Below are 14065 nucleotides of genomic sequence, written 5' to 3' on the forward strand. Positions count from 1 at the left end.
GAAGCCCGCTGCCCGCGGCCGGGACACCGAGCTCTGGCCATGGCCAGGCGGCCAAGCTGAACCAGGGCCCTTTCGGGCGCGGGGGGAGGGCGGGCTTCCCGGCTCCGGACTCTGGGAACGCGGATGCAGGGGGGCTCCTCTGTGCTGGTCGGTTCCTTCGTTTTTTTAGGGTGCGAACCTTCCCTCCCCCCTCCCGCCAGGGCATCGCCCCCCCCCTCTCTGCACTCCCCGCGCCCCCTCCAAGCTCAGCTTCCCTTCTGTGACCTCCAATGGATGGGGTTGAATTTTAATGAAAATCCAGAAACGTATCTGCCGCTGAAAAAGTCTTAATGAAAACCGGACTCTGATGTCAACAGTGTGATCTCGTGGTGTCTACGGGCGATTTCTACAGGAAGGCTGTCAAAATGGCCAGGACTCTGGCTGCCTCCGTGGGAGGAAACCCTCACCCTGGAGGGACAGAACTCACAAGGCCAGGCGGCTTGAACCAGGTGGTCATGTGTCACCTCAGCTAGCAGAGGGACCAGAGGGAGGGGCCCCGGGGCAGGCTGACAGCGGCAATGGGACAGCGGGCCTGGCCTCTCCCCTTCTCTGCCATCACCTTCGGATAGAAAGGCAGAGGTGCCGCTGCAGACGGACATCGTAAGGACACAGCCCTGTTTGGAAGCCTGCTCGGCTTTACCTGACGATTTAGACGCAGATACGCTTACGCCCATCAAGTGACAGTTCCAAGTGATAAGGTCACCCCATGGATATATCCACACACGTACACGAGCCGTTCTGTGTAAGGACATTTATTGTGGTACTGTTTGCAGTAGCAAAAAAAAAAAAAAAAAGAGCCCCTGGTTGGGGCACTGGTCAACTCAGTTACATGATGAGGCACTTGTTAGGTGGCCACTGAAAGGAGCGAGGACTCTGGGTGCCTAAGGTGCGCTGTGAGGGCCGAGTGGGAAGTACCTGCACGCACGTGTGCACATGCACAGCCTGGAGCTGGACCCCTGCACAGGAGACTGGCACCCTGGTTGTTTGGGTGAAGGGGAACCGGGACCTCAAGGGGGAAGACACGCACCCTCTTGCAGTGTTTGAACTTTAAATTATAGGTATACATTTCTGAGATCTACTGAATATTAGCATTTTCAAAAATAGAGCTTGGGGTGCTCTAAGTAGTGTAGACTTTCTAGGGCACACACTAGGATGCCAGCTTTCCAAAGGGTTGAAAGGCAGCTGAAGGCACAGGTGGAGGTGAGGCAGGAAGGGTGCCAATGGATGTGCTGAGCCGGGAGGTGGCGCTATGAGCACGGCCGGGACCCAGCCGGTGAAGACGCGCGGTACTGGGTACGCACAAAGTGACGCCGGTATTTCACATAAACATGAGAGAGCTTTTACACCCGACGGCTGTTCCTTCAAAGTAGCCCCCCGAGAAGCTGCACACTCAGGGACCTCTGAGCTTAAAAATGTGTCCACAACTCCTGCTCGGTGGGACCTTCAGGTTAGCAACACGTAACTCTTTGGTGGCAAGTATTTGTCTACGAGGGTGGATCTAAACCTTGGAAACAGTCAAATGTCACTTGGCCACAAGTCTGATTAAAGAAGTGAGGCATCAAGTCAAGCAATTAATCTTTTAGTTAAAAAAAACACGGGACAATCAAAGCAGGGTGCTGCTCTTATTTTTCTTAAAAATTGGCTGTAGGCTTAGCCCCAAAAAGATTCTCAAAAGATGACGTGCGAGGCTCAGGGTGCCCAGGGGGCTACTCTGACGAAGTCAACTCTCTCGGACGCGTAGCTTCTTACTTGCTGGCGCCACAGGCCCTGGCTCCCTGGGCGCGGCGCTGGGCAGCGCACCGGGCGCTGGGCGCTCAGCTCTTCTTGCGCAGCTGGCTGTACTGCGCGCGGCCCAGGATGGGCTCCATGACGCTGGGCCGGAAGAAGCTGTCGCTGACCCTGCGCGCCGGCTTCTCGCGGGGCCCGCCCGGGAAAGACGAGCGCAGCGCGGCGGGCAGGTCCCCTCGGTCCTCCAGGCCTGGCCCCCTCATGCTGCGCAGGCTGCCTCGGTGCTGCGCCCAGCGCGACGTGGCCTCCAGGCCGGCTGGCGGCGCTGCAGACGCCCTGCGCTCGGTCTCGATGTTCTGGAACTCGCTCTCGGGCTCCATCAGTGACAACCTGGGGAGCTGAGGGCCAGGCAGCCCTTCAGGGCCGGGTTTCGTCTGCCTTGAGCCTCCCGCCCACCACCCCCGAGTCCCCGCCTCCCGGGAGCAGCCATTAGCAGGGCACAGGGCCTCTGGCACAGGGGGATGGGGCGCGCAGGGGAGACGGGAGTCCAAAGCCCAAGGCAAGGCCGGCCCTCCCAAAAAGATTCTGGACCCCTGGTGCCTCCTTCAGGGGTCTTTCAGCGGGAGCTCAGTGGCTACCTGACCCGTCCTGGGGCCTAAGCTGTGGGCTAAGAGCAGCCCCCACACTGCCCCAGCCAAGGCCTCAGCAGATCAGCCTGCTCCCCAGCCCTGAGGATCACAGGATCCCCAGGAGATGGGGACAGCGGCAGCCCCGCAGGGAATCCGCTTTCTGACCTGTCCAGGCCCCAGGGGAGGAGGAGGGGGGCGGACACTCACCGGCACATAGTTCACCACTGTGTCCACCACGTTGTCTGTGACCCCCTTCAGGGCTTCTGACAGGGACATGGCCCTCCCCTTGGTCGAGGAGATGGCAGGGGCCGGTGTGAGGTGCAGCACCCTCCCTGCAGTGCCCAGCACAGCTTTAGGTGCCCACAGCACAGCCGAGATGGTGCCCCAGACAGCCTTCTGCAGGGTGTGCACCGTGCTGCCCAGGATGCCCTGCGGGCGGGGCGGGGCTGCTACCTGGGGGCCAGAGCAAGGTCAGCGCCTCCTGCAGCAATTCCCTGGCCCCTCCTTTTCCCTCCCCTCCATCCCCAGACCTAGAGGGGAAAGAGCGTGGGCACCTGGCTCTGCTGCTAGCTGTATGGCCTTGGGCAGGTCACTCCCCCTCTCTGAACCTGTCTCGTCTTCTGCAGTGGGGACAACAGTCTCTGCCCTGTCTACGTGATGGCTGGTGTGAGGGTCAGCTGAGACAATGGCGTGCAGTGCTGTTGGCCGGGCCTCTGCTCCTGACCTCTGGGCTGTGGGACGCGGTCAGCTGGGCTCTCACCTCGCTGAACTGCTCCGCAGCCTCCTCCTCCTGTTCGTCTTCCTTGGTCTCCTCTGCCTCGCTGTCTGTCTGGTCATCCTGGGCTTCCTCGTAGGCGGTGGCCAGGTTGTGCAGCCAGGGCACCCGCACCTCGCTCTCCCGCCGCCGGGACACCACCTGCATGGCCGCTGACGCACTCCACTGGGCCAGGCTGTTCTGAGGAGCCAAGGAGGTGGCCTCTGGCTTTACGGCCCAGCAGCCAAAGTGCCTCAGCCTCAGCCCCAGGGCCAGGGGTGGGGGGACAGGGCCTAGCCCCAGTGGACTGTGCTTGAAACTCCTCATTGAACGAGTGGCAAGTGACACCAAGTGCACACACCTGAGTAACCAGCACAGGTCAAGACCGAGACCACTTTCAACCATGCAAGAGCCGCCTGTGCCGGGCCGTCAGTACCCCAACGGTGACCACCTTCTGGCCTGACGATGGCTGAAACGTGTTGCTGACCTTCACGCTCTAACACTGGCCTTAGTTTCTTACTAAAGTTCCTTATGAAAAAATCCCGCCCCTCTCTGCTGAAATACACAGAGACAAGGGAGGAGAGAAGGCACCCCTCCCTGAGCCTGGGACAGGCAGCTCTACCTCCAGTGCAGAGGGATGCAACTTAGAAGCCTCCAGAAGGGAAACTGGAAACTTGGAGGCAATTAGGGACACTGTCCAGCTGGGGGTCTCTCCCCAGAATGGATTCATGCCTTGTTTATTTCCAGGTGACACTCCCTAGTGCTGGACAGCAGCTGGGGAGGGGGTCTCTGCTCCCTGACAGGTAGGAGGTCCCCCAGCGAGAGGCCCAACTGGGGAAATGAAGAAGGATGAGACCCAGTGGGAGAATGGGAGAGACAGAAATGGGGGGGGGAGGACCACCCTGGCAAGGCAGGCCTGCCCTCAGCTCACATCCTGGACTTTCTCCCCCTGCAGCCTGGAAGACTGGCCCTGCGAGTCCTCTTGTCCTCAGACCTGAAGTCCCAGCCCAGGCTGGGGTTCAGCCTGAGCTCAGGGCACTCACCAGGGGTGCCACACCCGGGATCCACATGGCCAGGGCGTGGCCCTGCTTCAGCACCTGCGCTGTGGTCTGGAGCGTGTGTCGAGAGAGGGTGTTGGCCAGGCTCCCAACCCTGCTCACAAGGCTTGGCTTGGTCTCGGGGGATTTCTGGGCCTGCTGGCATCCTGGAGCAGGGGCTGGGTTGAAGTTGGGGGGAGAGGAGGGAGAGCAGGTCAGAGGAGCAGGGAAACTGGGCTGTGTCTAGGGCTGGAGAGCTGTTGCCCCAGCTCCACCGGGCTCATGGTGATTCCCTACTTACAAATGGGGAGAGGGGCTGAGTGAGGACGGGTGCGTCTGAAAACCCCCTGGATCCCCCTGCTCCCGAGCAGTGGCTGGATGAGCCCTCACCCATTTTGCTAATTCCCAGGGGCCCACTTGCTCCCCAGGGTGGGTCCAGCAGCCCCTACGGGCATATACCTGACTCTTCCTTGTCTGGAGGGAGGAGGTACTCAACCACCTTCTCCACACCACCCAGGGCCAGGTCGGCCCCTCCAGAGGCCAGCCGGCCGGCTCGGGTGTTGGCAGCATACTCGGCAGTGTCTTTGGCCACCCCCCAGGCGAGCTCGCAGCTGGCCAGAGCAGCCCCCAGGACCTTGTCGGAAGTACTGGCGATGGGCACACTGATGCTGTTCCGGGCGCTGCGCAGGCGGGTGGAGATGGTGCCCTTCAGCTCCGAGGCAATCTGGGGGAGTGGGGGGAGGGTCAGACACGTTTAAAGGCCAGGGGGACTGGCACCAATATCTGGGCACCTGGATTAATGGACAAGGTCAGAGACTTACTCCCCAAAAGCACCTGACCTGCTGTTACCACAGCAAACACCCAATGACCATGTATCCAGGTGAAGTGACTTTTTATGGGTTCATGGTCCCATAAAGGGTTGGATCTTGAGGACATGGGACTGCAGTCCTGGGGTCTACAAGTGTGACCAGGATCTCAGGTGCCTACAGTCACCACTTGGTACCACACAGGCCCACAGGGTGTCTCAAGGAGGGGGTGTCAGGAATGGGGGGCCCATCTGGTACCTGCTGGTGCCACAAGCCTGCCTTCATTTGGCTCCACAGGGAGCGGGAAAAGCATGCTGTGTGGCCTAAGGGGCAGGCAGCTGCCACCAGGCCCGGAGAGCGCTCGCCCCAGAAACGAAAGACCCCGGGCCACAGCATCCACAGCCCGCACCCTCCCCTCCCAAGAGGCAGAGACCACAGGGTGTGAAAGAAGAGAGGGCTCACCTTTTCAGGAGGGTACTGCAGGGCTGGGATCTTCTCCTCCAGGTGGTCCAGGCCCCGGCAGGCCAGCTCATTGGCAGCTGTGACTGGAAGCGAAGGGCCATGGTGGGGTGAGCCCTCCCCACACTGCGAGAACCCAGCAGTGCCGAGGAAGGCCCCCGGAGCCCTCAGACCCCCCAGCCCTGCTTTCTCCGGAGCATCACGAGCCTGAGGCCCAAGGCCACCTCCAGCCCCGTCTGCTGGGACTGCTGGAGACCAGGCTGGCTTCTGCCATTTGTGTGGGAACTGGACTCAGGCAGACCTGCACCCAGCCCCGGGACCACATCTACAGTGTGTGGCTCCAGGTGAGTCACAGCCTGCCTACCTCGCTGTCAAGTGTGGATTAACGGTGCCTGGAGAAAGTGACAGAAGCTATGTGTATCAGCAACAAACACAAGGTGGAGCAGAGGTGGGAGAGGAGGGGCAGCAGGGCCCTGGGCTGGGCCGCCGTGGGACCAGTTCCAGTGGTGACAGACTCCCAGCCACAGCCAGCACAGGCCCTGGACCGTCCATGGCATTTCCTTTACCCTCCAGGAGTGAGGATGGTCAACACTGGGCAGAGGTTCACAGGGCAGAGAAAGAAGAGGTGCCCAGGGGCTGTGGGGACAAGCTCTGCAGCCGTGATCCTGGGGATTAGTTTTAGAGGCTATTTATATATACTCTTTCCTATATATATATATATATATATATATCTCCAGGTATCTTAGTTTTCTTCACAAAGGTTTTAGTAGAGCCCAGATGACGTGGCCATCTTCTAATTGGGCAAAAAGAGACCCGGAAAATATCTGAGGGGCGTGTAGGCAGGGAGGCGGCCCAGGGCCTGTGCCCCCCTCACACCTGTCCTCTCCTGTTGGCTGTGCGGACTCCTCAGACCCCCATGACTCTCTAATCAGGATGGTGGAAAGCCCTGGACTCTTGGTGCTGCTGGAATCTCCCTCAACCCTGTTCAGAGCTGGGCCTTGGAGACCACGTTTTCAAATGGGGGCAGAACAATTTGATAGGGGCAGGTCTGAAAAGCCTGCAGGAAGGATTCTCCTGCCCCTCCAGGGCCCTGGCTGATAGCTCTCTGCTGCCCCTGCCTGTCACGAGCTGGTACCATCTGCCGCTGGGCCCAGAGGGCATCCCTGGCCCTCCATTCCCTCAGCCCTGTTGCCTGCTGCCCCTGCCTCTGTGCCGGACTCTGCTGCTTCGTGCAGATGGGTTGGGAGCTGAAGTGGGCGTCTGACCTGCCATGGGCCCCACTCCCTGCATTGTGCACACAGCTCTGCCCATCCCTCCTGCCCACCCGTTATCTTGCAAGATACCAGCTGGGCATCTACAGGTGAGAGCAGATCTACATCTACATCTGCGTCTCTAGAGTTCCATCGGCCATATCTGCAGATGAGAAGACTGCAAGGAGTCAGACAGGCACGTAAGCAGACAAGCAAGCTATCAGATGATCAGACAGACTGACAGGTGGACACACGAGCTGGCAGGCAGGCAGTGAGCACATGGAACAGGCGGCGACCTCCGATGGCCACAAGGACTCACACTGCGTGGACAGCCTGCGGACCACCGGCTCCATGCTCCAGGCGGCCAGGCTGCTGGCGCCCTGCACGCCCTTCTCGTAGGCATTGCACACAGAGGCCACCAACGGGTGGGCCTCCTTGGTGCTGGTGTAGGTCTTCTGGACGCACTCGCAGGTGCCACTCACCACGGGCAGCTGCAGGACCCGCTGCAGCACGTTCTCCTGCTCCTGGCAGGGGATGAAGGTGTTTGAGTTGTCCCACCTTCCTCTCCCAGCCCCCCGGAAGGCTGCCCCATGGCCACAGAGCCCACTGGTGGGGCCAGCCTGGGTCCAAGGGACCTAGGAGGAAGCCAGGCCTCAGTGGTCTCTGGACTTCCCCCAGAGAAACAGGAGCCAGCCTGCGGGCTCCTCTGGTCACAACCCAGCTCTGCAGGGCTGCCGAGGCTGCTGCTGTCCCCCAGGCTCCAGCCCACCCCACTTACGCCGGCTGATACAGAGTTTCTGTCCATATTAGTTTGGAGACTTTATGTAAACATTTCTCTGGTCCCGCCTGTCATGCTGGCCCCACGGCCTGGGATGCCCCCCATGCACCTGCTGTCAGATTCCCAGGGCAAAGGGCGGTTAAAGCTAACGTGGGACAGGGTGAGTGTTGTGCGGGTTCACAGTTGGAACCGCGTCTAAACCAGAGGGGCCTTGTCGGGAGGTTATCAGGGACATCCAACATGTCAAACCATCCAGGTCCCATGGAAACCGGGCCGACACACAGCACTGGACACGCTGCCCCTCACCCGCCCCGCGTGCAGTAGTGCAGGCAGAGCGCTGTGTGCCTGCGAGGCGCCACTGTCCCGCACCACGCCACGAACAGCCTGGGTCGCAGCACACAGCGGCTCTGCACCTGGGTTTGGAATACAGCAGCTCCTGTCTCCTCTCCCTCCCAGCCGGCGGCATTCCAGTCCTTTCCAAAGGCCTTAGTTTTTAACAGGCATCTTCCTCCCCCCACCCACCCCACCAGGTCCTCTAAAAGTCCCCTGCAAAACAGTGAGGGTGAGAGTAACTAAGACCTAACGGTGAATGAACTTTAGTGTCCTCTAGACATGTCCTGCTCCAGGCCCCGAGCCTCCCCTCCCGGCTGCTTCCTCGGCCCATGCCCTCTCCCACCTCACTTACACCCACATTACTTACAGGGCAGTCTCCATCCGGCAAGGCGGGGCCCTTGTTAACTGCCATCGTAGCTCCTCAAGCTGCAAAGCAGAAGGCCCCGGCCAGTGAGCAAACCTCAGCCTCAGACGCACAGGGCCAGTCTCTACCCCTCGTGGCCTCCAAACGGGCCCAGGCTGCCTGGGAGCTCAGTGCCTGGAACAGGAGGCATTAGGCTAGGTTTCAGGTTTAGTCTTTTTTTTCTTTGAATGAAAAAGCTCTGGCCCTGGCCGGTGTGGCTCAGTTGGTTGGGCATCGTCCTGTACACCGAAAGGGCGCTGGTTAGATTCCCGGGCAGGGCACATGCCTGGGTTGCGGGCTCAATCCCCTGGTAGGGGGTGTGAGGAGGCAGCTGATCAATGACTCCCTCATCATTGATGTTCTATCTCTCCCTCTCCCTTCCTCTCTCTCTAAAATCAATAAAAACATATATATATTTTTTAAAAAGATAAAGTTCTGCATTAATTCCTCCTTTTAAGCAAGCATCTCTGCCAGTACTTCCTTCTATGCTCAACTGAGCGAGAAAGCAGTCCCTCTTAAAACCAGCTATTCCGGCTGTGCTCTGGAAAAGCGAGCGGCCCCAGACTATCGACTCTGCACTCTTGCCGGTCTCTTTGTCCATAGTAAAAATTCCCAGGAGACCCTGACCCTCAACGTCTTTTCCTTTCTCTCTCAGAAACCAACCAGGTAAGGCAGGTGTCCCAGGACCCCCGCACTCACTCTAGCTGATGCCTCCGTCCCAGAGCCCGGGCTGCAGAGTGTCTCCTCTGGCAGAAACGATCCCAGCTGCTCCGAGGAGTCTTGGGCAATGCTATGAACACCTCCCAGCTAGAGGAGGGCAGAGGAGAAGAGAAAGCTTAGTCAGTCGATTGTCATGGTTATTTGACCCAGGGTCCCCCGGGCATATCCCAACTTCTGGAAGACTGAGCCAACTGGGAGGGAGGTAGATGGCAGAGCTGAAGGGGATTCAGGCTCAGAGGAGTCATTATTCCAGAACCATGAAATATTGGTTCTATAGCGTGTTTCTGGCCCCCAGTTCTCAAAACCCTGTTTTCTAGAAGGAAGGTGCTGGGATATATACCACTAAACTCGGAAGCTCTATAACCTTTGGCTCCTCTTTCAGAGGGTCCTTTGGGGCTGTTTTCAACCCATTTTCCCCCTTCCCTCATGTACTGTCAGGAGCGGATTTTGAACAGTGATAGCTAATCCCACACAGGAACCAGAGTTCACCTGGATGTGCCCCTCTGGTTACGAGGAGAGGCTGCTCGGTGAGGGAGAGAGCCAGAGCTTGGGTCGGCTCCCTGCCAGTCTAGCCTTGGAGGGGGCAATTTCAATCCTGTCAATTCTTAGACTTCAAGGAAGCTTACTGAACTCCACCTGGCCTAAGCTGCCACCAGAATATGCCACTGGAGAGCCAGCTGGATGTGGTCGAGTCTGGAAAAGCGAGCACTGACCAAGATCCTGCTACTGGTCAACAACCAAGAACTGTTGCCTCGCACACCTTCCTTAGCAACAGGTCAGGCTGGGCCCGAGGTCCAGTTCCTGCCCACAAAGGATGGAGGGAGGACTGTGGTGTAAGCCATGGTGTCCAGACCGACTGAGAAGGGCCTTTCAGTTAAAATGGGCAGGAGCAGACAACACTCACTTCCCTCGTTGTTGGTAGAACTGTGTCCATTGTTGACTCTCTGAGTTGTACGCTGTGGGCAATGGAGAGAGAGGCAGAGGGTGGGGGGAAACTGAGCTCCGCGATAAGTCCTTGGTCATCAAGCCTGTACCTATGACACAATAAAGCAGGGACTGAGTCAGGAGAGGGAGAGTCCAGCAGGGAGTAGTATCTGATGTGTTTAATACTTATGGGTCCAACTGGACTTCAGACATGAAAGGCAGCAAGGGAGAGGAGGGGAGGTAGCTAGAGCGGCCTCTGCCCTCGCTGCGAAGTTCAGGGTGGATTAGCCAAGGGGCTGTGTCTGGAGAGCAAACCTGGGCCAAAGGGCAGCTTGCAGCCTCTGGAGAGGTGGCTGCGGGCCAGAGGGAGGAGAGGGCCCGGTGCCTGGGAGCTCTGCTGACAGAGCTGGTCCTCTGGCCGCGGCGCCACGAGGCCAGGATGTGGGTGAGAGGTCAGCGAGGTGAAAGGCCCGGGAGTCCCTTGGGAAGTGTCTGCTTTCCATGAGCAGCTTCAAGGACATAGTTCCCTTCTCCCTATCTGCCTGCCACCCCCCTCCACCGCCACCAGCACCACAGGAGCACAGGGGCTTTGTCATCTGTGCACAGTGGACCCCAAAACTAAGCAAGGCTCTCAAACGCTGAATGAGTTAAGTTCTCAGGGAACGGGGTCTGTTGCGAATGGGCTGCTTGTACATCCATCAGGAACGTCTTGGTTTTTGAACTGCTCGTGAATGTGGAGGCTTGAGGTGGGGGGGGGGTGTTAGTTAAAAAGGAGAGAGATGCATGGAGAGGGAAGTACCGGGGCACATGCATCCTAGCTTTTCACAAATTCTAGAAGTGGCACATTCCCCAAACTCCCACGGCCCACCCTAACTCAGAAAGGACAAAGGTCCTACCACGGATACCACAAAACATGCCTCCAGGCAGAAGCCAAAACCCCACTGGTGGGGCTGAGAGGACCCCCTCTGGGTAGCAGCCTCGATGAGATCTCAGGGGCCTATTTCAACCCAGGCGTCCTACGTCTAAACCCCCTCTGCCCTCCTCCTCAGCAGGGGTCTTCCAGGGGAGAGCTCATGCACCAGCTCACCCCACCCACCGTGCCAGCTCTGCTTAAGGTCCTCCCCGTCGCCTTCCTGGGAACTCGCCTCCAGGCCCAGAACACAGTCACAGAAACGCGAGTCCATTTTGTCTAGAAATTTAATCAGATGTACTTAACCTATTATGGTACAGGACCTGCACAAGGTAAAAAGAGTTGTTTAAACGACTTATTTGCCCTGATCTAGTAGCTTACATCTCTCTCCAAATTACCAAAATGTTCTTCGTCAAATCCTGTATTTTGATCACTTTGAAAACAGAGTCGGGGACCTGAGTCTAGTTTCCAAGAAGCTCAACTGCATTTAGGGGAAATTTATTTAGTGCATACGTCTTCTCTCTGCCACTCAACGCGACAGCTTCATGGGCAGGGCTGAGGTTGCCCCCCTTCTCTACGTCACCTCCCGCAGGTTAGAGGGTCTGTAATCACAGAGAAGAACCCTACACCCAAGACAGGAAGCAGGGGCATGCGTAAGCGGCCGCCACTCAATATTCCAGTGTCCCCTTCACCAGCCCCTACACCTCCCAGCCATCCTACACATATGAAGTCTGACTGGTCATAGAAAACTGCAAACCTCCTACGTTCAGAATATTCATGAAACTTAACTGCATAAATTTTGATAAAAATTAACGTGGAAATGCCCAAATTGTCATATGGCTTTAAATAAAACAATCTAGCTGGTAAGTCTAAATATGGCTTTAATTTTTGTAGAAAAGAGGAACCACTGACCAACACAGGTTCTCAAAGAGGCTTCCCGCACAGGGTTCTGGACAGTCTCCACTCCCCCTCCACCAGGACACGGTGGAATGTCATGGAAAGAACAGTGGACTGAGAATCAGAGGAATGGGGCTCTGGCCTCAGCGTTTTTAAACCTGTCCCCTCATCTGTCGCAGGTGACCTACAGGTCCCCCCTGGGAACGTCCACATTCCTTTTACAAGTTCCTTCTACTGCTTCTGACTTTCTGCTGAGTCACTGCACCACCTAAAGACACAACATATACCTTGGAGGTTCCTGATGCGTTTCTGGTTCTACTTCCAGACAGAGGACAGGACAGGAGTGCAGTGATGTCAGGGCGAGCAGTTTCACAGGCTACAGGCCCAGCTGCCCCATCCTGCCATGGGCCTCTGTGGAGGAAGGGGCCTGCCCTGAGCTGAGGGCTGGGAATCAGACCTGCCGTGGTTGTGCAAGAGCAGTGAGGCACGCAGCTCAAATGTTACTGTATATTAGTGTTCACATATTAGTTGGGCCTTTTAAAGATTTGTTTTCTTTCCATTTTTATTCATTCAGCAAACACTAAGCTCTTACTATGTGCATGAGAGGCTCAATGAATGCTAGACGAAGGGAAAATACTCAGAAATTCAGAAGTCACCGCAGCACTCCAGAAAACATATGCAAATCTTCATGGTCTTCCCTCTCCATTCTTGGCCCAGCCTCTGCTCACATACCAGGCGGCTAAATGCTCTTGTGAACAAGCCTTCAAGCACAGGCTGACATGGTCTGTGCCCCACACAAATGTCCATTCCACCAAGGGGTCTGAGCCTGCAGCCTGGAATGGCCTCAGTGGATCTTCAGCTTCAGGTGAGGCCAGGCCACGGTGATGATGCCGGCCACAGAGGACACAAGACCCCCGAGTCCAATGACGCCAGCGTTGGACTTGTAGATCCCCAACTGGTCCAAAGGGTTCAGGATGTCACAGAGGTTCTTCACCGTGTCCAGCAGCAGGGGAGGGTGCTTCCTCAGAGAGCGGAACAAGAGCAGGAGGAAGGACTGGAGCCATTCCGTTTCCTCATCAGCCACATTGTACCCCAGAGGATCCTGGGATGGTGACGTCTCCTTCTTTGCCCTGTCCTGTGCGACCTGCTCCATCTGCAGGGAGATTTCATACAGATCCCTGGCCAGGCTCAGTAGGAGAGAGTAGTAGTAATGGCGCGCAGCCAACACCCGCCATTTCTCTTTGTTGATGCCAGAGGCAAGTCCCACGCTCCTCACCCAGAGGACGGTGTCGCAGATGAAGTAAACCACACGGTTCAGGTTGGCGAGTGTCAGACACAGGCGGGGCACCAGGTCCGTGGCGTGAATGCTCTGCTGAGTGGCCTGTACGGCGTGCACCACATTGCCCAGTCTGAACCCTGCAAGGAGAATCCATGACAGTAACCGGTTATTGAACCACTACGACAGGAATGCAGGGTCCCTGCATCGGGGGGTAGGCCAGCACCAGTCTTTAACAACAAACTGTCACTTGAGGCTCAGACCTTGCTCAGGAAAGGAAAAAGACTTTACAGTATGTTTGGGACACCTAACATGACCCTGGAAGGCACAGACAGTGGCTCTTTGACTTGACTGCCCCTGTCAAGTGCACGCTTAGCACTGCCTATGACACATGTCAGCACTGTTCCACCTGACTGCTACCAGCCTCTACCTCTTTACACAGAAGCTACTATGGTAACGTGGACCCCAGAGGCAACATTCTCTTGGAGAGTCTGATCCCTTTTATTTGCTTTCCAGATAAAAGGTTGCTTTAAAAAAAACAACACCATTATCGACTTGCCATTTCTCTGGTCCAAACCCCCCCTGGCTCCTACTGTCGAGAAGGCTACACAAGAAGTGAAGGTAGTAGGATCTAGTGGACACAACAACTAATAATATTGTCTTATGTGACTCCTGGTTGAATTAAAGCAACCATTGCAAGGCAAGTTCTTATCTGAGCATGTAATTCAATTAATCAGAGATGTATCAACCAAATATTTATGGATCAGTCAGATACTCAGAATGAGTTACCGTCCTAAACTTTCCTTAAAGGACTGTACCTTAGACTCAGCAAATGCTCTGAAGTAGCTGCCTTCAGGAAACTTATAATCTCAGAAGAATGTTTGGTATTATTTTATCAAAAATAATGCAGAACAAAATATGCATTGAATGAATAATCCTGGGTTCCAGTTCTGGCTCTTGCACTAACTGGACTTGAAGGACTGGTGACCTCTAAAGGACCTCTGAGCTCCAACACGCTAAAGAATCTGAGAGCTTCTATTCTTGGTCCTCAAAGCATCCAGAAAAGCTCACCCCACCCTGCTTGACAACTTAAGTCTTCTCTCGCCAAACTAGTTTTCTCAC

The 14065-nt window shown here is 56.6% G+C and overlaps 2 protein-coding genes across 2 annotated transcripts in view; both read right to left on the reverse strand.

Annotated features, from left to right (window-relative positions):
* Nucleotides 1-1602: 1602 nt before the first annotated feature.
* On the reverse strand, nucleotides 1603-12034 carry PLIN1 (perilipin 1). Its single transcript, XM_081124319.1, has 11 exons — nucleotides 11955-12034; nucleotides 9841-9892; nucleotides 8916-9023; nucleotides 8181-8239; nucleotides 7022-7226; nucleotides 5456-5538; nucleotides 4647-4911; nucleotides 4194-4366; nucleotides 3157-3351; nucleotides 2604-2849; nucleotides 1603-2165 (listed from the first exon to the last, which is right to left on the reverse strand). Exons 4-11 carry the CDS (start codon nucleotides 8223-8225, stop codon nucleotides 1854-1856), a joined length of 1524 nt encoding a protein of 507 aa, XP_080980445.1. The 5' UTR covers nucleotides 8226-8239; nucleotides 8916-9023; nucleotides 9841-9892; nucleotides 11955-12034; the 3' UTR covers nucleotides 1603-1853.
* The window catches only part of PEX11A (peroxisomal biogenesis factor 11 alpha), a 5707-nt gene continuing 3276 nt past the window's right edge, over nucleotides 11635-14065 (reverse strand). Inside the window, exon 3 of the mRNA XM_081124320.1 lies at nucleotides 11635-13083. Within this exon, the coding sequence (XP_080980446.1) occupies nucleotides 12512-13083 (572 nt within the window). The 3' untranslated portion in view covers nucleotides 11635-12511. The remainder of the gene's footprint in view (nucleotides 13084-14065) is intronic.

This window comes from Miniopterus schreibersii (genome assembly GCF_964146895.1).
Source record: "Miniopterus schreibersii genome assembly, chromosome: 22".
In the NCBI taxonomy this organism is placed as follows: Eukaryota; Metazoa; Chordata; class Mammalia; order Chiroptera; family Miniopteridae; genus Miniopterus; species Miniopterus schreibersii.